This window comes from Ailuropoda melanoleuca, chromosome 1, assembly GCF_002007445.2.
Source record: "Ailuropoda melanoleuca isolate Jingjing chromosome 1, ASM200744v2, whole genome shotgun sequence".
In the NCBI taxonomy this organism is placed as follows: domain Eukaryota; kingdom Metazoa; phylum Chordata; class Mammalia; order Carnivora; family Ursidae; genus Ailuropoda; species Ailuropoda melanoleuca.
This window is the reverse complement of record NC_048218.1, coordinates 64057600-64080901: the sequence shown is the minus strand read 5'-3', so window position 1 is coordinate 64080901 and position 23302 is coordinate 64057600. Positions and strand designations below refer to the sequence as shown.

At 41.9% G+C, this 23302-nt stretch overlaps 1 protein-coding gene across 3 annotated transcripts in view; it reads right to left on the bottom strand.

Annotated features, from left to right (window-relative positions):
• CD86 (CD86 molecule) overlaps window positions 1-23302 on the bottom strand; it is a 64852-nt gene that overhangs the window by 8461 nt on the left and 33089 nt on the right. For 2 of the 3 annotated variants that reach the window (XM_019807942.2, XM_002927223.4), the window contains exons 2-5: window positions 22320-22369; window positions 9841-10176; window positions 6970-7272; window positions 3800-3952 (exon numbers count right to left, since the gene is read on the bottom strand). In XM_019807942.2, the coding sequence (XP_019663501.1) occupies window positions 3800-3952; window positions 6970-7272; window positions 9841-10176; window positions 22320-22369 (842 nt within the window). The remainder of the gene's footprint in view (window positions 1-3799; window positions 3953-6969; window positions 7273-9840; window positions 10177-22319; window positions 22370-23302) is intronic. The other variant, XM_019807943.2, reaches the window with a different exon arrangement.

Genomic DNA, 23302 nt, shown 5'->3' with positions numbered 1-23302 from the left:
TTCTGGAATAAACCCCACTTGATCGTGATGTATCATACTTTTAATAGCTTGCTAGATTGTAGTTGGTAATTTTGTTAAGGATTTTGCCATCTATTTTCGCAAGATATGTATAGTGTTCTTTTTTTGTAATGTCTTTTTCCAGTTTTGGTATCAGGGCTGCCCCTACTTTTAGGGTAGCCTGGAAACTGACTCCTGGCAGTAAGTTGTGGGCAATCATAGGGCTCACCTTATCTTTTTCCTTCTTTCATGGACTACAGTTTTCTACAGCTTATTGTCTTATGACTGAAAACAGTTGTTTCATATTTTGTCTGATTTCCAGTTGTTTACAGTAGGAGGGACATTCCTGTAGCAGTTAATCCTTCATGGGAGGAAGAAGTTTTTGTCTTCTATGTAATTTTAAAAGAGCCTTAACTGTTGGAAAATTCAGTCTTATTTCTTTACAACTTCTCATACTGTTCATGCACTGAGATGCCCTTTGGAGCCACAGCTAAGTAAGATCTTTGTACCCTGTGGCAGCTTTCCAGATATTTGAAGGGAACACTTTTCTCCTCCCCAAGACTTCTTTTCTGGCTAAGCATTCTCAGGTACTTGAACAATTTCTTATTTGACTGAGCTTTTAGACACTGTAAATCTGGTTAGGTTTTATTTTTTTCAAACTTTCTCTTAAAAAAATGCTTACTTGTAACTGAATATAGTATTTCAGATGTCTGTAGACCAACATAGAATACTTATATTGTCCTTTCATACCCATGACAAAATCATCACCATTTCAAAAACTAAAAGTTTCTATTTTAAAATGAAAGCAGGCAATAAAAAGGCAGATTCTAAACTTGTGGATTTGATTACAAATTTAGCATTTTGAAGGCCAGATGTGATGATATCATCAACTTTCAGTTTTTAAGTCCTGTGAAGGTTTCTGTCTCAATAGTGGTTAAAATTATTTATTTCAGAAAAGACACTTGCCCTTTAAGAAATCATTCCTGAAAGAGCCGAGACTCTTCCAGGTTTGGTGGAAGGCAGCAAACTGTAAAAACTGTTGGTTGCTAGGGCTCTATTACATACAGATTTCAGTCACACAAGACCCAGATGAGGAAGTAAAACTTCAGGAGGAGCTATTTCAGTCTCTCTCCCCCATGGGTAAGCTGATAGGGTAACTTCTGATTGGGAAAAGACTGTAATTCAAGGTTACAATTTCTCATGCCTAATCTGCCCTATTTGACAAATCAAAAAAGAGAAGAGAGATTAGAAACCAGCTAGAATAACAGTGGCATTTCCCTTTCTATTTGGCCCGAACAGAGTAAATGTGGATGGTTGGGGCCTTGAAAAACTATAACTACCGAACAAACACTGTAAAGGACTTTTGATGCCAAGTTAGTTTGAGGGCCATCTCCTCTGAGAAACGGATTAATGTTGGATTAAGGGGAAATGCCATTTTTGGAGAAATTCCTACTGGTTATCAGTAAGCTTGTGTCTCTGTGGATGGATCATAATGGCTTCCATGTCTCTTTTTCAGCAGAATTTAGTTCCTTGTGGTTGTGTGACTGAGATCCCCATTTCCTTGCTGGCTCTCAGCTGAGGGCCAGTCACAGATTCTAGAGGCCACATTTTGTCTCATGTCCCCTTCCTCCAAATTCAAAGCTAGCAATGGTGGGTTAAGCCTGTCTCAAGATTTGGATCTCTCCTCCTTCCATCTCATCTCTCTAACCCAGCCTGGGAAAGGGGCTGTGACTCATGTGATTAGATGGGGCCCACCTAATCTCATCATCTTAAAGTCAGTACCTTAAGCACATATGCAAATTCCCATTTGCCATGTGAGATAACATGTAATAGGCTCTGTGACTAGGAGGTGGACATCTTGTCGGGGACATTACACAATCTATCATACAGAAAATTCCAGAGGTACCCACAAAGGAAGTGCAGACATTGCTGAATTACAGAACCCAAATTTACAAACATATCTACATGGTGTGGTTACTTGGTACATCTTCCTCCTCCAGTGATATCAAGACTCTTCTTTTTGACCAAAGTCACTAGCACAGGTGACTATCTGACCGAAATTTCCTAGCAATATTCTTTATCACGTTCTTGGGGGGAGGAGGTCATATGTTATATTCTCTTGTCATAGTCTGCCTTTTACCACTCACAGCTCGATTTGGCACACACACACAGCTTCTTGAACTCTGTTCTCCTGAATTTTTCTGATTGTGTCTTGGGGAAGAAACATTCTCCCTTTCTTTTTCTCCATTCCTTATTCTTTGTTTCATTGTAAGCTAATCAGTCCAATGTGAAAGCAAATTAGGAAACAGCTTATTTCCAAGCTGAAGGAGCTTCTGCATAGCTAGCTAATTCTAAATGGCAATGAGATTGAAAGAAACAGCTCAAAATTCTCACCTTGAAAAGCCAAAGCTTCAATAAGCATGATATATCTGTACATCTGTCCCTGTGCTCTGAATTTTACACTTTTATAGCATAGAAATCTATTATTATATCAACACACCCCATATTTTGGCAGCTTGAATATGACTCTACCATAAGCATTGTATTCATTTCTTGAAATTGGATACTCACTCCACAATTTCCTGTTTTTAAAATATATCAGGATGAAATGAGTGACTGCTAATGTCATCCATCTATTTTCTAGTGGATCTTAAAATCGGTACAGTGAAATCTTAAATAAGGTGCTGATCAGAAGCATTACTCATCTGGTGCTTTTTACGAAAGTGAGTAAGAAGGTTACCTTAATTATTAGCACCAACCAAACTTCTACTACAGTCATTACTGAGATAAAGTCCAACCTTACCTTGCAGCTTTGCCCAAACCACAAAGAGGCATAAGATTATTATAAAGTCAGGGACCCCTTTGTCCCACATTAAGCACAGTGCCACTTTTACAAAAGTCAATGAGGAGCTGCTCAGGGCAGTGCTATTTACAACAACAAAACTATGGGAACAATCTAACTCTTCTACAATGTGGAGTTGGTTGAATAAATTAAGGTGTATCCACAAAATGGAATATCTCACAGCCATTTAAAATGATGCTATAGAATGATAATTAATGACACTGAAAGTTTTCTTACTATGTCTAATACAAATAAATTAGAAAACAGCATGTATGATATTATCTAATCTGTGAAAAACAGTCCTTATAATACCATTTCACTTACGGAAAATAACATAGATTCCAGAAAAATCTGGAAGATATACACCAAAATGTCATCTGTATAACTATTTCTTTCCTACTAGTAGAACTAAAGATATATTTTTTTCAGCATATTTGGTAATGGGTATATAATACTTGGTAATCAATAAAAGTTAATATTATTTTTAAAAAGTCAATGGGGAACAATTCATCCCGCTTTTTTTCTCAGAAACCTAGACTTTTAGAGATAAGCAAGTAAATTTTATGGTCATCTAATCCTCCTCCCCCCGCCCCCAAGATTCCCTGATTGAACACTGCCAGGTCCATAGTCATTAACACTTAGAAGTGTTTTCACGATTTTACTTCACTGAATTCTCAAAGTAACTTCATGAAGTGAGGTAGCTAAAGCAAGGAATAATCAGCTTTGTCTGGAAACCAGAAGTACATTTGTAGACCTTAGTTTAGAAATGTTGCCTCTCCTAGAAATCCAGAGCACTGTTGAGTCCCATCTATACGGGCTCCAAACCCTGAGGGAAAACCTTTTCCTCCAACCACTTGCTGACTTTTTGCTAATCTGAGCTCAGCCAATGAGCTCCAGAAGGCAGCTGACCGGAGGTAGCTGCAAAATGGCAATCTGCAGAGGGGACAAGCACTGACTCACCACATTCATGAGAGGGGCCAGGCTGCTTCTTCTTCCTTTTCCTTAGTGTTAGAAAGAACACCAACACCATCCCACACAAAATGACCAACATTACAAGTAGAGCCGCAATCCAGAGGATGGGGTCTCGGGCAGGGGGGGGTTTCGTATGTGCATCTAGAAATGACCACAAGTTTTTAATCAGCCGGGAAGATCGATTATAAAAGGTTTATAATTACTGTTGTCTTCATTTACAAGTCAGCATCTCCCCAGGGCTCTACTGCCAGAGGAGCCTGAAATCCACAGTACGAGGTCATAGAAAGTCCCAGGCTTAGGGCCTTAGCAGCTTAGAACCAAACCAGTGCTTCTGGCCAAATGCCTGGACCAAGCTGCCTTCCCTTCCCAAAGGTTGGGATGACAATGACTGTGATCTAGAAGAAGAAAGTCAACCTGGCCCTTAGTTCTGCATGTAGGTATGGTACCCACGCTTAAGCTTTGAATGTATAGTCATCTGTGCAACACCCTGCTTCTTCAGCCCATGTATAGCCAGGCCTGAGGTCCTGAAGTTTCCCTTGTAATAATTTCTCCATCCACTATCATCTCTAGATCAGGCCCCAGACATACCTCATTTGGACAAATATAACAGCCACCTACGTCCAGTTTTGCTTGTTTGTTTGTTTTTCCACTGAGGTTACAGTGGAAGAAACAGGGCTTTCAGAATGTATCACCTACTAGAAAACCTTTGATACCTCTTTGTGCCCTGAGGAATCAGGGTTGGAATCAGCTCCTGGGAGTTCAGGACTTTCTTCCTTGCATGGGGACTTCTAATCTTCCAAGAAGTTGAAAAACAGACTTTGAGGGGAAAGCTTAGAACTGAATGGCCCATTTTATAGACATTTATGGGACTCATTCTGATAGTTAATCTCAAATTACAGGAAAGTAATACCAGCTGACCTATTAGTTTAGCTGCAACTTGTGGACACATGCCCCGTTCCTGGGACATAAGGAAAAGGACATTAGGATATGGCCTGCAATGCAGCAGGCCATATCCAACACTGTTTGAGTCTGTCCTAGTTTTATCCCGCTTGAGCCTGTTTGGCATTTCCAGTAAAGGGGGGTTATACTTGATAACATGGAGACTGCTACCTTTTGACACCCAAAAAGATTCCTTGCTTCAATGGCCTATACTATCTCTGGTCAAGCCATAGAACAGGGATACGGAGAGGCAAGCCCTGGCTTCCTGAGGCAGCTGGAGCTGAAATGTTTCTGAAGATTGTGGTAGCTGGGAATGTTTGGGCAGTAGTTGAGAAACAGCAGAAAGGTGAGCCATGATGAAGCTACAGGGATGGCAAGGCCCTATTCATTTGTAGACTCTGGGAGCCATGGCAGAGGAAGCCATGGCAGAAGTCCCCAAGGCATGTCATGTGTGGTGGTGTTGCTGGCTCCAAACAGGGATAGTTTGAGAGAGGCTTCCTTTTTTTTTTTTTTTTTTTTTTGAGAGAGGCTTGTGTTAGGCCAAGAGAGGCTACAGTAAAAGCAACCAGGCTCCTGTGCAGCCTAACTACTTACTGGGCTCTCAGAGGCAGAGATGTCTTAGAAGAAGGAAATCAGTACCAAGAGAAGGGATTGGCCCACTTGTATAGCTTACTGAGAGGGACTGACTCCAGGGGCTGTCCATAAGAATGTGTCCATAGACCAAGTTATGTTTGAACAATGAGACAGCAGGAGAAAGGAAGCAGCAAGGTTAGAGGATGAAGCAAGGAGTTCAATGGATGCCTTAGGAGAGGGAAAACCAAAGGGCCAGAATTGGAGAAGGGGCCAAGGTAAGCAGAACACCGATGTGTGGGAAGAGAGGGGTCAGGATCAGAAGAAGCACTGATAGGGACAGTGTGGGTGCAGAGTGCCTTTATATCAGGAGAAAATCTTGCCGTTACTGCTCCTCAAATGTGGGGTCTCAAACACGGATTTCCCCCAGGGCAAAGCCAGGACTTTAAAATGTTAGGCTTCTGTTAGTGGACACTGCTTAGTTTCAACCCTTTCCTCCAGCTGGACTGGACCCTGTACCACACTGTCAACATGCCACAAGAATTTCTGCTTCTTAGTCTTTCCTTGACACTTCTGCCTACCACCACAACCTGTGCCCATATCAAATACTGTTAACTGATTTTTGTCCTCTCACCTCAGCTTGGATGCTGTCTGAGAATTTTTCTTTCTGTTCAGGAAACCACAAGTCTGATATCTGTCCTCTCTTCACCATACTTTTATCTTTTTTACTTTTTTTTTCTAAAGATTTTATTTATTTATTTGAGAGAAAGTGAGAAAGAGAGAGAGAGAGAGCACGAGTGGGGGTAGGAGCAGAAAGAGAGGGAGAAGCAGACTCTGGCTGAATGGAGAGCTGGACATGGGGCTTGATCCCCGGACCCTGAGATCGTGACCGGAGCCGAAGGCAGACATTTAACTGACTGAGCCATCCAGGCACCCCTTCACCATACTTTTAAAGCCCAGTTATCTTTTATGGTGTTTTAAGGTCCCATTTCCTTTAGGAAGACTTCCCTGGCCCTCAAGGAACCTAACTACCTCTGAATGCCTATAAAATTGATTATCAGTCACTCTTGTTTTTAAATTTAGTTGCATATTTCCATGGGATATGCTTTAGATCCCAATTCAATCTTTTTAAAATCCAGTTTTTCATGTGTGTACATAATGGAATTCTGATTCTTTCGGAAGTACTTGAAGGCAAAGAGCCCCCATGTCTTATACATTTTAGGTTTCACGTCTGCAGCCAACAACATCTACAATAGTTCTGTACTCAGAGCATGTACCGCATGGATGGATGGATGGATGGATGATGTGTGTGTGTGTGTGTGTGTGTGTGTGTATGAATGGATGAATTCTAGCCTGGAGGAATCTTGCATTTTCTGACTTAAACTTCAGAATCTTCTATCCAAAGGTAGCCCAAAAGACTGGGTCAGTTTAAGGTCTAAGAACATACTTCCTCAAGTGCAGCATATATTCATAGTCTCCGGGACCCTGCAGCAGATGAAGAGAGGAGACTTCCATCTAGTTCCTTCCTAATACCACCACAAAATGGCCCTGTTGGAGGCTTCCTGGCAAGCAGGGCATATTGAATGATCTGCCTCAACCATTTGGGTATAATACCTGATGAAAGAAATAGTCTTGGGAAGCAGCTTTACCTATATTGTACGGTAGGGAGTGAAGTTCCATTGACTCAAGTTGCAGGACACAGGTGATGCTCACATTGCTTGCTTCAGGGACTGAAAAAGACAAGCTGATAGAAACGTTGTACAGTTCTGTGACATTATTTTGAGATTTCTTCATGGCAGTATCATACTTAGTAGTTGAATTCTCGGTTTTTAGCTTAAAATACATCTCCTTAGGTTCTGGGTAACCTTGTACAGATGAGCAGGTCAAATTTATGATGCCAGAATTTTCTGTTCTATTAGAAGTTACCATTATTTCAGGTTGAGTGAAGTTAGCTGAAAGCAGAATAAAGATACAAAAAAAAAAAAAGAAATCAGTCTAAAATTTAGATGTGTCTAGAAGACAACTGCAAATAACTGGCTCTGAGCTGGGAACTTACTGGGGGCACACTTGGGAGCCTCTGGGTGTCTAAAGTGTGGGCTTCAGCCCATGGTGAGAGCCCCATAAGGACCTCACATTTATTTTTCAAGAATGGAGCTTTGGGCCATGCTTACTTCCTATTACACAAATCAGGGTGAGGGGGGTGCTCTCTGATTGATGGGAAGGCTGAAATTGAGTCACCGAAGATTCACAATGAGGCATTGTTCTGAGGAGTGGAGTTTTGGGACGGAGAAGTAGTCTGACGTTAGAAACCAGCTGTCTCATGGGGTACATTGCAGCTTGCCAGACTAAGGATCAGAAAGGGACTGACACTAACAGAGTTCATGGTGCTGGCATGCTCTGGGCCATATCTTCTAGAAACCCAGGCAGGATAGTGATAAGTGAGTGGATGGGGATTTTGGATTTAAAAATCAGAATATTGGTTTTGGGTATTACTGTCAAGCTTTCTTCATGATGTACTATAAGATGAAGGCCAAACCAAGCCATTTTTGGGAAAATGTATGATTTTGATAAACGCAGAGCTTCTCTCACCTTGGTTTGCCATTCAGATTTTGATGGCTGTCAAAGATCACTGGCACCTAGCCCCTTTCACTAGCCAAATCCCTTGATATTCTTCAATAGTTACTATAGTTTTCAGGTTCTACATACTAATTTCTAATTTAGTTTATTGTCTCTAAAACCAGTGATTTGCATGTCACCTTTCTAAGTTTTGCTGTACCAACACACTACTTAAGTACTCCGCTTGCACTTTATGTGGTCTGTAGGAAGTGCATTGTCACGGTGCTACCGCCTTTGGCCTCCTTAACATTATCTGTGAAATCACAGGTTGGATAAGTTAGTTATTGTTTTTCCTAATACATTAAAATAAATATAAAATGGTTAAAATAAAAAAAATGATCGCGTCCCACCTAAAATACACCATGTTCCTCAATGGTATCTGTCCATATCTTGAAAACACTTATTTATCACTTGGTAAAATGTTCTAAAAGTCCTACAGCCTAGTTTGAATCACATAAGGCTTAATTAAAGGGAGGGCTCCTCATTCTATTTCTACTTTTGCCTTTTCTTTACTCTGTGGTTTCAGATCAGTATTGATCTGCCTTTTCCAGTTTCATCAAAAGTCAATCTGAATCTAACAATCCCACACCTGGGTATCTACCTTAGAGAAACGAAAACTTATGTTCACACTTATACGTGTTTACAGCAGCTGTTTATAATAGCCCCAAACTGAAAAAATCCCAATGTCTTTCCATGGGTTGAGTGGATAAAATAGAATGCTCCTCAGCAATAATAAGGGAACAGGCTTTTGATACATGCAACAACTTAGATAAATCTCAAAGACATTATGTTGAATAAAAGAAACCAATCTTAAAAGGTCACATGCTGTATGTCTCCGTTTATGTGATGTTCTCAAAAAAGAGAAGACTTGGGGCACCTGGGTGGCTCGGTTGTTAAGCGTCTGCCTTCAGCTCAGGTCATGATTCCAGGGTCCTGGGATCTAGCCCTGCATTGGGCTCCCTGCCCAGTGGGGAGCCTGCTGCTCCCTCTCCCACTCCCCCTGCTGGTGTTCTCTCTCTCTCTCTCTCTCTCGCTCGCTCGCTCGCTGTGTCTCTCTGTCAAATAAATATAATCTTAAAAAAAAAAATCCAGACTGTAGGATGCAAAACAGGGCTTAAGGGTATGGAGAGGGTACGATTATAAAGCAAAAGCATGAAGAAATTTTTTTAGGGTGTTGGAAATGTTTTGTATCCTATTTATAGTGGTGATTACATAAATGTATATGTATGTTAAAATTAACAAAACTGTGCATCAAAATAAAAAATAATTTTACAGCATTATAATAAAAAAAAATCTGTAGTGATATTTAGGCTTTTCAAGGCCTGGAAAAAAAAAGAGGAGCTGATTTGTCAGCTTCAGGATTATGTGTGCTGGGTTATTTCCCTTTTGTCTACCAGGCTTTTAGATGGGCAGCAAACAACTCATAAGTGACCACCAGGAGGCTGAAGGAAAAACCCAAATCAATCAGCTGTCACCTTTGCTAGGAGCTCTAGGCAAAGACTCAGTGGGTGAGAAATCTTGGACCAAAGGAAAAAAATGAATGTAAAAGAGATCTGAGGCCTGTATAGTTATGTAAACTTAGTAATGGCCAAATTACCCGTGGTTTTCCCTTAGCCACATTACCTTTGTTCAGTTAGCTCTAGTTTGTCCCCAAAGCAAATTCTTACTGATCCTTCAGAAGCAAACTATAAAAAGTACAAAGGATTTTCAGTTCCCTATCACCAAACCCTGCATTCCCTTCAAATGGGCTTCCCAGAAATGCCTATCTCCTGCCTTCTCTCTACAGGTACCACTCACAACCCTCCCACCCTCTCGACCCCCCTCCCACACACACACAACATTTCTCTGCTCATTGCTGTCTCGTCTGAGAAGACCAGGGATTGAATGCGCCCTTGACTACATACCAAGCACTGATAGCTCTGAACCCATGTGGTACATGGGAACTAGTCCTTTGGGCCCTTTATGGTGAATGAAACATTGATATGAGCCCTTGTCCTTGATCTGAATGTTGTGAAGTTTCAGGGTCCAGTTGTCCTTGTCAAAGCTTGTGCGGCCTTTATACTTGGGATGAACATTTTGAGGGTTCTCTTTGCCTCGGTATAGCTCATACAGAACCAGCTTATCCTGGTCCTGCCAAAATACTACCAACTCATCCAGGCTTATATTTTGAGAGTTTGTAAAATGGCACGGCAGTTCTCCAGTCTTGTTGAAATATCCTTGACTCATCATGGAAGCAGCACCTAAAAAAGGAAAGGTAGAGATTAGATTAGGGAAGGAGAAACAAGAAGGAAGAAGAAAAAAACAGCTCCGTTTCTCTTTATTCAATACCCAGATGCTATCTTACCAGTAATGATACTGAAGAACTAGGTATTAAACTCTGGAATGTGCATACATACTAGCATCTGGAGAATGGGACTTTTGTCCTCACTCCACTGCTAACTAAACGTAGGCCTTGTGCAAACTGCAACCACTATCAGGCTGAGTTTCCTTACCAGTTTAATGAAGGGGTGGACTAAGTGTTCCAAGAATCTTCCCTGTATTATGGTTCTGTGTATTTAAATCCCAGACCAGGAAAAAACAGCAGAGTTAGACAATGCATCCACCCATCTGTTAACCTTCCTATAACCTAAATACTGATTCTCTTCACTGTAGCTGTTTTAAGCTCCATTACTTCCTCACCATTACCAAAAGTTCTCCTTCCCCTCTTCATCCCCTTATTCTTTGGCCTGTTACAGTGAAAAGATTTCTGATAATGGTGATAAATTTAATATCCATCCCCCTTTCATTATGCCTTACTAGTTGGCTATCACATTGAGTAATATCTTTGAAATTCAAATAGTTCCCTTTATAGAGCTTTCCTCATGAATGCTACTTCCATGGCCAGCTTGCCCAAGGATGTAAAACAGTTTGAAAATGACACAGTCAACCAAAGCCTCTATTTTCAGTGACCTCTCTAAGCTCTTTCAGGGATCAGAAGGAGAACTGGGCCAATATGATGGTTGTTTTGGGATTGTGGTGGTCAAAGACCATTTAAGGTACATGAATGAAATGCTGGAAATGAATCATAGATGAGAAGGTGAGGATGTGCTTTTGGAGTATTGGGGAAACCCCAGGTACAAGACACTTGCTCTTTCCAGTATGCATCGCCACTGGAAGTTTTTACAACCCCTGGAGGATATGCTGGAAGAGTCTAGGGAAAGGCTTCCACCCCTGAACATATTGTAGTTTGTGGAAGGGATGTGTGCCGCCTAACTCCTTTAAGGATCAATTATAGGGTTTTGTAGGACATATTCTTTGTCACAGAATTACTTGAGAGTTGGCCAAGAAATTAAGCAGCAGTGGGTGAGAAGTGCAGGGTTAGTGGGAAATGCTGTTTCTTAGTTAATATAAAGTTAAATGCTGCCCTGGGGAGAATGTTAGGGTGGGTTTTGAATAAAGCGTCATCATTCCAGACTTCAGTGAAGAGTCATGGACATTAAGGGGGAAAGGGGAGGTAGGTTGATGAGAGAGATGAGAGGCGTTTCCTTTGAGGTGTTCTTTAAGAAATTAAATTGATCTAATCAATGGGTTTCTCTTCTAAGAGGGAGTAGGACAAAAAACAATGACATGCACTTGGCAAAATTGAACTGTCCACAGAGTGGCCCAGTGAGAACACATAATCAAGAGGGTTGTTGGTGGTCTTGCATTCTAAGGGAAGAGGACTCGGGCACCTGTGAGAGTCAGCACAAGTTCAAATCACTGCCTATTGCAATTGTGCTCACTAAAACCATGTGAAGCACGTGGCAAGTATAAAATGCAGCATATGTACAGGATGTGTTCCCCTATTGGAGGGTGGTGGGAAAATTTACCTGAGCACCTGGAACTATGAAAGGGGAACCTAAGGAAGATTTACTGTATTCAGCAATTGCCTTACAAGGCAATCCTGGGGCTCCTGCTACTTCTTTGCTAAATTCTGAATGATAATGTAAGAGTGCCACCTGCTGTAAAAGCTTCTAGCAGCTATATCTCTGGGGAAACTCATTCTGGTTTTAGGGCAGATGACCTAAGGGAGAAACCAAACTCATAGTTGAAAATTCTGCCAGTTAACGGTCGCCGTTTTGTTATTGCTTACTAGTCAATTGTACCTCCTGTGATCGGAAATTACTTCGCCTTTGGCTTCTTCTCTCTTCTTGATTTATGACTATTTCTCTGCAGAACCTCACAGTATCTTCTCTCCTTCCCACCCACTCTTTCCAATAACAGACCAGTCTAAATTCTCTGACTCAGGTCCCCCCTCCCAAAGATTATAAGGGCTTTTCCTTATACCCATCTGACTGCCCCACTCCTCACCTACCCATCAAAAGTATGGTCTATGTTCTAAAGGCCTGGGCATCACCAGGGGGCTGGTCAGAAATATGGAATCTCTGCCCCCCACCACACCTGCTGAGTCAAACTCTGCATTTTAACAATAGCTCAGTTTGAGAAGCTGCAAGAGAGGATCTCTACCTCTGTCTCCAGAGTAGAACAGAGAAGGTAATGATAGGAAAAATGTGTTCCTATCTATCCCTCCTCTTTCTCCCCTCACTCTGGGGTGGAAATCACTCTGAGGTCCATTTTGAGTGGAACTGAAAGTATTTCACAATTTATGCTCTATAGTTCCTCACCAGCCACTGCCTTCCATGACATCACTCAGAGCTATACGTGGTACACATGCTAATTCCTGATGAAATGGGTAAGATTTAGCTCAAGGTCTACTTTTCCTAAGCAGCTTCAGGCCTCTGCTGTGATTAATACACATCTTAGGTCACCCAGCTGCTGGACTCACTGGGACTCCATTGGTGGATACGCACTGAGATTCTCTCCCTTGCCCAGGACTTGGGTAAAATAAGGGTCTGGGTCTAGTTATAACCGGTTGCTATGATGATATCAGGAGCTAGGCATGCAAGAATCCATCTAGACACCTCCCTAATCAGATAGAGAAGTTCGTTCCTTAGCAATATACTGTTTGAATGCTACACAAAAACTGTAGTCTTCTAACCTCGTGAGATCTCTGACTACACCTGGGAGATCTCTGACTACTCCTGGGACTTCCGTCTTCCCTGGCCACTACCCCAAATGCACATCTTCTACATTCAAGAACCATCTTTTTCTCAAGTTGCTATGGTTGTCTGTACTCATAAGTTTTTTCTCTTTTACCAAACTTCCTTCAGAGCTTTACTAGGTCCTCTGGAAATCTCATTCCATTGTTATAAACTCTTCCGCATCTTCAACCTCTCCATCAAAGTTTCCCGCAAGGTTATGCTTTCATTGAAATCTGGCCCTAAACAAAGGACACCCCTTGTCCTCAGTCACTGCTTGTTTTAGCACACTTCACAGGGAACTTGAGCAACAACATCCTTCCCATTTTGAGGTGCCCACCTCTCTCACTGTTGTTAGCTACTAATCATTTGTCATTACTTCTTGGTCACTGAAGATTTTGGCAGTAGACCTAAAGTCCTTCTTTCCAACCAGTTATTACTATCAATTTGAGCTATTTCAGCATGGATAAGTTCACCAACAACCTTGCTTCAAAATTCTTTGGTCTTTTCCATTTCAAAGCTCTTCATTCACAGGCTATTTGAGCAGCTCCTCTCCTACAACATAACCTTGAACCTTTTCGCCAAGAACAGCTCTGCTCCTAAAATCTTAAGCCACAATGTACCTATCTCTGTCCACAAGATATCTTCCTCCAACATTTGTTCTTTGACTTCATCAAGACCTCAGCTCTATCCAGTATAGACCCTGTAGTGCAGTGCTTTCCAAAAGGCCTCTCTGCAATGATGGAAATGTTCTATATTTGTGCTGACCAACATGATAGTGACCAGCCACTGTAGCCATTGAGCACTTGATATGTAGCCAGTGTGACTGAGAAAGTGAATTTTTAATCTTTTTAAATTTTAATTAATTTAAATTTAAATAGCCACATGGGGCTGGTGGCTATCATATTAGATAGCACAGCAATAGTATACCTTTCCAATCATTCTTTTGCCAATAAACTTGCCTCTTTGTGCAGAATTCATCCTAAGAACACTTCACTGTTGATCTACATACCTGTTCTTACAACTAAATGTTTGAGCAATACTGGAGGAAATTATTCAATTGTTCAGACTGATGATGTTACAAATCTGTTCCCGTCCCATTTAATTTGTTCTGTGGGCTGGTTACCCTGCTTATTACCCTCTCCCTTCCTCATAGCAGTTTCTTCAGCAATTCCCTTTGCTACTGCTTTTAGTTTCTTTTTCTCTTATAGTCAAACTCCCTGAAGGAGTAAGTAGCAATTGCCGCCTCCACTCCTAGCCTCTGGCCCCCACCTCTGCCAAAACTTCCCTCACAAGGCTTGTTTGTGACTTCCCACCCCAAATTCGGAGCTCTTTTCAGACCTCATGTGATTTGACCACTCTGTTGAATGTCACAGTGTTGGCCTTATCTCCTTCTGGAAACTCTCTTCCTTCCCATTCTCTGACCTCCTGGTCAATTTTCTCTGATCATGCCTTAAATGCTGATTATCTTGAGTGCCTGTTCTTGATCTTCTCCTTACTTTCCACTCTCTCTGGTTTTTCTCTTCTATCCCAATGGATTCCACTGTCAAGTTTAAGCTATTAATTCACAGGTGCTTATTTCCAGCCAATCACTTTCACTAGAGCTCCAGATACCCATATTCAACTATGCTGGATACTGCTGTTTATATGTCAGCAGACACTCTCTTCCTCCCCTGTCTCCCCCACTTGTTGCTGTCAGTACTTACCTGAACCATCTGTAGAAAATACCCAAGAGAGGGTCTGCACAGATGTGGCTGAGGAGATGTAGAAATATGATAACCAGAGCTGAACTCTAATTTGGGTAAGAGAAGGGTGAGGAGACAGTATGAAGCAAAGAAAAAATGGCTTTGTATTTATCCAGAGATCTTGGAGACATCATCTTTTATACAAGACAGAGACTCTTGGCTCGATCAAAATTTATTCAGGCCCATCTGTGCACATTCTTGTAAGACCCAGTTTTAGCAAGAATCCTGCTAAGAACCCAGTTTAACCAGAATCCCCAACCTTGCTACCTGATTATGCTTGAATCTGATCAGGTTCCTCATCCTCCACCACCCCCAGGTGATGTCTGATTACCCTGGCCTGTCCTTAGCAAGAATCCTGTTAAGTAGGTTTGGGCAGAATCCCTCCTTATCCTTGTTTCCCTTTAGAAATTTTCCATCCACTGACTGCCCCCTACCCTGCCCCCAACTTTCTCCTTGGCTATAAATTCCCACCTGCCCATGCTATATTTGGAGTTGGCTAAATATCTCTCCCTCACTGTAAAATCCCTCTGCAGTGGTCCCTGTGCCTATCTCAGTAGCACTCCCACCCCTTGGATAAAGTCTTCTTGACTGTGCTTTAACAAGTGTCATCTAATGTTTTTTTTTTCTTTAATAGTAAACTAAAGAGAGATCCTCTGTTGTAGAGCAGGGATGGTTCTTCAGGAGTTTTCATGGCCTACATGGTATTTCTGTTAAAACTAGCTTGCTTTCATTCCAAGCTTACCATGTATCCTATTATCTATATAAATAAATAAATAAATATTTATTTATATATTATACATAATATATATGTTTTGTAAAATTATAAAAATACACTGCATGTTTTATGAGATATGATTGATTAAAATTTATGAAGCATCATATAATGTAAAATGGAAAACACATCATTTATATGTTAAAAAAAAAAGCCAGCTCCTTCAAAGTGCAAGCCATCAGACTATACTACCCACAATCCCTCATGGCTGCTGCTGTTCATCTTCCTCCTTGGTGCCCCTTATTCACTGAAGATCTGAGTACCTGGTTTGCTGCAGCCAACTTCTCCTACCTTCTCCTTCACTGCCCCTGTCTAGGTGATTTCAGCCTCGTGCACACAGTGTGGAGCCTCTCACTTTCTTGTCCTCTTCCTCTCCAGTGGTCTTGTTGTCCACTCTGCCCTGGCCGTCTCCTCCTTGGACCAGACCCCAGACCAAAGTTCTCCCTCTATATCTCCTAAAAACTCTCAATATCAAGCACCTCACCTTATTACCACAATCTCCCATCTTTTCATTTCATTTCATCTCCTACCCCCATTCCATCAATTCTTCTGCCTCACTGAGATAGATTATGAATTGGAATATTTTTCACTGGGTCTGCAGATACTAACCTTGGCCAAGCCTCCATTACTGCTTGACTGGATAATTGCAATTGCCTCCTAATTGCCCACTTTCCTCCTTGCCCCCAAGTCTAGTTCCTCAAGCCCAAATCATCCTTTAAAATATATCTCCGATGACATAATTCTCCTTTTCCGAAGTCCCTGATGACTTCCCACCACACTGAAAATTAAATCTAAATCCTTTCCCATCACACTGAGAACTAAATCCAAAGTCCTTCCCTGACCTACAAGGTCTCATGTAATCTGGTCACTGGTACCTTTCAAACCTCTTTCCCTCATTTACTCAGCTCCAGCCACACTGGCTTCCTTGCCATTCCTCCAAAAGGCAGGCACATTCTATCTCAAGGCCTTTTCTCATATCAATCCCCCTGCCTAGAAGACTCTTCCTCCATATAGTCTCATAGTCACTTCTTCACTTCTATAAGTCTCTCATAAAATGTTACCCCCTTGGGAGATTTATCTGACCATCTTATTGAAATAGGATCCTTGTCACTCCTTATTTCTTACACTGACTTATTTTTTTTTATCAGAATACTTATGATCTGACATGATGTGGTATGATGGTTATTGTCTGTTTCTCCTGAGGAATCTAACTTCTAGCTAAAAACCTATGTTAATTTTTTTTTGTCCTAATCCTAGGCAATTACAAAGGTTTTACCTAGCAGGCTTCACTGGAGAAAACTGTCCTCTCCACACCAGATTTGTTGCACAGCCCATGCACAGCAGTCCCTGACGGGAGTTGTAGTCAAAACTCAAGATCTGTGGTCAGTCACGCTCATTCACATATTTACATTCATAGACCAGGCACCTTCATTCCTAGATTTCTTTATCTGAGGCCTCAAGTAGAGGTCTTCATCAGATGCCTCTGCTGAGGCCTCCTCACTTTGGGGAGGAGGGAGAGCCTTGAAGACACTTTTCTTCATGATGACTCATTATGTCCACCCCCAGCCCTTCCCCACCCCTCACCCCAGGGTCCATAACATGGCTGGAGCCTTTTGTTCTGGGCTCCCTCAACAATGAGAAGAACCCCTTCCCCCATCTATGCTGATCCACCTGATCCTTGGTTGGCATGCTGTACACAGAAAGAAAGAAGTAAAAAGCTCTGTCTTAAAAAACTGGAGAAGGAATATCTATAAAATGATGACAATTAGATTGAAAGCTCCCCATCTATGCTGATCCACCTGACCCTTGGTTGGCATGCTGTACACAGAAAGAAAGAAGTAAAAATGTGGAAGAACAGATTAAGAGTCATTAACAGTCTGGGAAACTCTAGAGTTTCTTGAGAAGAGAACGGAGGGAATGGTAGATAAACAATAGTTGAAGAGATAGATTGTGAATATTCAAATTGAGCAGAACATGAGTCCTCAGATCAAAAGTTCATTCTAAGTACCACACAAGATAAATGAAAATAAATCCACACCTAGAAATATTGTGGTGAAGCTGCTAAACATAAAGCATAAAATATTTTTTCAAACTTACAAGCTCAGTCTTAAAAAACTGGAGAAAGAATATCTATAAAATGATGACAATTAGATTGAAAGCTCCTTAGCAACCAAAGAAGACAGTGAAGCCATAACTTCTAAATGAATAAAACACACATGTGCACACACACACAAAATAAACCAAATTATATATTCAATTCAATGGACTAATGCAATTTCAAAAATTATAAAAATGAAAATCATCTAGAAACTTTAGAAAGTATGTATGAAACAATATTGAGTAAAACATATTCAGGGATTTGCATATATATTGTGATCATAACTATATATAACTATTTTTACTCTAGTCTGTTTTATAGTAAGAACCAGAAAAGTGACTTTTAAAAAAAAAGATTTTATTTATTTATTCGACAGAGATAGAGACAGCCAGCGAGAGAGGGAACACAAGCAGAGGGAGTGGGAGAGGAAGAAGCAGGCTCATAGCGGAGGAGCCTGATGTGGGGCTCGATCCCATAACGCCGGGATCACGCCCTGAGCTGAAGGCAGACGCTTAACCTCTGTGCCACCCAGGCGCCCCCAGAAAAGTGACTTTTAAATGGAGAAAGGAGTTGAATACTTTTTAATAGAGACCTCTGTAAGAAGAAGTGAAAGAAAGTGAAAACGAAACCAAGAATGGGTAAATACTCTTAGAGGGTGTTAAAATTGTTTTCATAGTTTTGAGTCTTGGAACTTGGCCCTGTGGCCTGGCAATATAAGAGGGGTCACCTCTGGTGAATAGATCAGCTCTAGAGGTAAAATTTTGTCTATATAGTAAGGGCTACCAGTATTTGTTTTTGTTTCCATAAATCTCAACAGTCCTGGGGTGGGGTAGGGGCAAAATCCAGAGTTACATATTCTGGAAATTGTATTAAGATCTCTCAAAAAGGGAAAATAAACCAGTCTGCCAAACTCCTGCTCCTTCCTAAAGGGGTCTACATACCATTGCAGCCTCTGTATTCCCTATTCAAATGGATCAGGACAAGAGTCCTCAGATCAAAAGTGCATTCATTCTAAGTACCAAACAAGATAAATGAAAATAAATCCACGCTTAAAAAAAGCCTTTGTTCCCAGTTTCACTCTTGCTTCCGAACAACCCTACACTTATCATATTCAGTGAATAACTTCCACTAAATTGTCGTGGCTGACAGCCCGTACTCTTTGGAACGTACTCTACTAAAATGATTAATTACTTTGGGGGTAAGATACTCCCTACTGGGTAGCATACATGTGTTTCAAAAGACCTGAAACAGTAGCTTATCACGGAGTGACTCCAATAGGAGAACTATTAGGCTTCATGACAATTCTTCGGAAATTTTGGAATAAGTCTGAATTATCTGTTCACTGCTGGGGGGTGATTTTAGTGACCACTATCAACAGTAGCAGGAAATAGGAGTTAAAGTAACCATACAAACATAATCCCCATGCAATCACCCACTAGGAACCTGCAAAAATCTGGGGGAAATAGCAGAACTTTCCATAAGATGTGGAATGAAGGTTTGAGCTAATTTTATGTGAATTTTAAAGTGAAGAAAGATTTTCAGCTACACTCCGGTTACATTCATTGGACCAGCGGTATTGTTCAAGAGAAATGGGAAGCAGTACGACCCAGAGAACCCCCAGACAGTAAGAGAGCCACCATCAAAAGTCAAACGAGAAAGAAATTTCCTTCTGACGTGTGAACTAGTGATTTTCCAAATAGCACTCTGGCTCCAGCATTAAGAGTTATGGGGGCGCTGGGCTAGCAGCAAACAGAACTTGACAGTTAAAGGTGCCTCTGCAAGTTGCACTTAGAAATTCCTTTACCTTTATAAATGCAAAGCACAAATGGTAACCTAATTCTGCAAAGCTGTCCGGCCCTTTTCAGTCTTAAAATCTCATCCAGTTTTCACCTCAAGGGCGGGAACAGCAACTATGATGTCTAATTTCCCTGACTGGGGGAGGACGCAGAACATATGGGGGGAGAGGAAAAACAGAATTATTTTGCTGCACTGTTTTATCTCTGCTATCAAATAAATTATTCAGCCCTGCATTTTTGTTGTGGATTAACTGGGCCAATTGCATCTCCTTTCTTCCCTTGGATGCCTGCCTATGGCCAGGTCAGTGCTCAGCAGCCCAGTAAGCAGAGATGTGTCCTGAGAAGAAAGATAAAATTCAAGTTCCTTCTTTTCCTTCGTTAAAAAAGAATGGTATCTGTTTTGTTGTTTTTCTTGTTGTTGCTGTTTTTAATAGCAGGTGAAGTATTGGTAATGTGATATTCTAATCTGGTGTCACCATCTCAGTATTGAAATTTATACTGCCAAATATATAATCACTTATCCTTTCACTGCCATAAAACTTAACCAGTTACCATTTGGGGAGGTTATTTTTAAGGTTTCAATATTGGTAATTCTCTTTTCTGAGGCCAAGAAGTATCCAAGCAGGGCACTTTGAAACTTCAAAGGCGAGGCAAGGACAAAAGTGACATCTGGACTCAGTTTTGATAGGGCTTCTCAGCTTTATTCTCACTTTCAGTGTGCAGAATCAGAAAGTTTGGGGGAAAATGGTATCAGACTTTTCTAAAAATTTGTTTCTAGGCCATTTTTCTTCATTTTTCCCCCAAGTCATAAGAGCTAGACTGGTCAATCCAATGCGGGGGGCAAGCATTAGGGACAGATGAGGTGCTGGCCTCAGGGAAGGTGATGGACGTGCTTGTGAGGAGCTTGTGAACTTGGCTGAGGCATAAGTGACATTATCCACCAAAGCTGTTTGGGTCTGCACGGAACAAATCCTACCACTTATGAATAGTTCATGAGCAAGAGTTGGAGGAAGCAGTATAAAGCCAAGGTTAAGTGAACAAATGCTGAATCTACACTGCGTGGGGTGAATCTAAGCTCTGCTACTCCTTAGCCAAGTTGATCTTAGGCAAATTACTTAGCCTCTCTGGGCATTTCTTTCCACATCTATAAAATGGTAAATTATAAGACCTAAAGCAGCAAGTTATTATGATGTTTAAATAAGTTATCATTTATAAAATGTTTAGAACAGTACCTGGCACAAAGTGCTACATCTAAGTATTTGTCAAGTCAACAGAATAGGGAGTGGAATGGGAAAGGTTTTCTGCTGGATAACGTTCTCCAGAGCCTTGTCTTATCCTCTTCCTCACACGTACAGTTTGCGTCCCCAAGAGCTAAAGCTAGCAGGTCATTGGTCCTGCTAAGTAGAAGCTTCTGTTCTGACCTATATTAGTGACACGGTTAGTTAGCACATCTATAGACACACACTCAGGGACTCAACAAGCTCCAAGGTGCTAAGCAGAAAACAGAAATCAGAAATCTGTCCCAGCCAGCATCATTCGGAGGGAGCATCTCTCCCTAGAGCCTTGACTCTTTGCCACACACAGCAGGCATGAGGACAGCGGCCAAGAGCCTGGTGCGTAGCCATCTGGAGGATGTGAACTCGTGGGCAGGCCAGTTATTCAGGGGCAGCTTGCCTGCTGCTGTGGCCAAGCTCAGGATCACCCCCCACCCCCTGTTGGCCCCACATCAAGACTGGAATGGCTTCCCTCTCAGCACTGAGAGTGGGGAAGATGTGCAGCAGGAAAGGGCGGGAGAGAAGAAACTAAAGGCACGCAGTTACAGGATGTGTGGCAGGAACCTCAGCCAACCCCAGGTTATAGATGAAGAAACTGAAACTCATAGAGGAGCAGCAAACAGGGAAGATCTGAGTTTTGTGAGGCTGACTCTTCTAAAACTTCTTTTTTGGGGGGCGGGTGGGTGGAGTGCTCTTTAAGAGAGAATATAGAATTCAAGTACAAAATGCCTGTGGCCACTGCCATGCCACCCAACAGAGGGAGAATGTGATGGAGGGAAAAGTTGTAGTGGAAAGAGACAGTGGTCTTAACTATTGTAGTTAAAATATCATACTTACAAAGATTTTACCAAAGAATAAGACATGTGACCACACGGGTAGGGCCCCCAATGGAGGCTTGAAGGGGACTTGGGAAAGGGCTTGTGTAAGTGAGAAACACTGAAGCTCAGTTTCATTCACTTCATGGTGACTCGGCTGATGCAGCTAGCTAGCTGAAGTGCAGTGAAGTGGGGAATAGCGGGGCTGGGCTTCTTGATCCTCCCTTGGTTGCTCCGCAAGCAGGGGCAACTGTGATCTATGGGCATTGACTTGTAGGGAAGCCTGTGGAGGAGGAGAGGGAAGGCAGGGAACATGGAAACCAATGTTCCCTAATGGAAGGCTTTTAGAAGCCCATTGGCTATTTTCTAAAAGCCTGAGAATGCCAGGAGTGGGAACAGAGAAGACCAGAAGGAAGTACGTGTGGAGCAAAAGAGTTAAGCCTCAGGGGTGTCAGAGCAGGGAACTTCCCCTAGCTCCCTGGGTGCTGCTGGACAGGCCAGTCTACCCTACTTTGTGCATCCACTACCATGGGAGTAAGATGGCAGAGGGGAGGATGCAGAGAGGGGTGCGGAACCACCCCAGGCTAGACCTGCCATCAGCTGAGATACCTGTTCTCCATCATGATGCTTCTTTCTTCTCCAGGAAAGTTGCGTGTTTTTTTTTGTTTGTTTTGTTTTGTTTTTTGGGTTTTTTTTTGCGTGTGGTGTTATGCAACACTGGATAGAAATAAGTAAAACCCACCAAGTCTCAGGCCTGGGCTTGCAGTGGCCAGTTCATCAGGAAACATAGAAGGATCTAGGACTTTACAAAGCCAAAAGGTCTTACCAGAGATCAGGAGGGCCATCCCAAGGAGAGTGTTACTCAGTCCCATAGTGCTAGAGTTAGAAAAGAAAAGATAAAACTTGATTAGAAAATGACTAAAAACCAAAACATAAGTGGAGCTTGCGATTCACTTAGGCCCACATGTGTAGCAGAGACCACGCTATGTGTTCACTAAGGTCATTTCCTTTTCCTTCTAACTCCACAGATAAGCCCTACATCCCAGCCTCCCCTGCAGTTAGGTGGGCCATGTGAGGGGCCGTGATTGGGTTCTGGCCAATGGAATTGTGGACGGAAAAGACTGGGGTTACTTCCAGACCCGCCACTGAAGGCTCTCTCTCTTTCCTCCCTCTCCTTTCTTCTTGGATGCAGAGAATTCAGAGGAGGAGTCCAAGGCCCTAGCGGATGGCAAAGCCTCACTCTGAAAGGAAGCTGGGTTGGTGAACAAATTAATAAAGCAGCTCTTTCCACCCTAAAGTGATCCATATTGGACTGTGACATGAGCAAAACATAAACTTTTATTGTGTCAAGCTAATGAAATTTGGGGGATTGTTTATGGGAGTAGCTAGCATTACTTATTTTGACCAAGACAATGGGTGTGATGGGGCAAATGAAGAATATTTATGTTTAGAGATCAACTTGCCTGTGATTCTCAAACTTTACTGTGCCTAAAAATCACCTGGAAGATCATGTTAAAGCCGTTGTCTGGGCTTTGTCCACAGAGATTCTGATTTAGTAGGCTCAGTGAAACCCATGTCAACAAACTCACAGGTGACGTGGTGCCGCTGGTCTAAGGACCCCACTTTGAGAACATGATGAGCCAAGGAAAGCAGCAGGTATTGCTTTATAACTTCTATCCTCCCATTCTTCCTCTCCCTTCCTCCATCCCTCTTCACTCACCCACTTACTCCAACTTAGACCAAAAAGGCTATAGAGTGGCTTAGAATGACCAAAATTAGAAACAGCTAAAAAGCAAACCAAATGCAAGA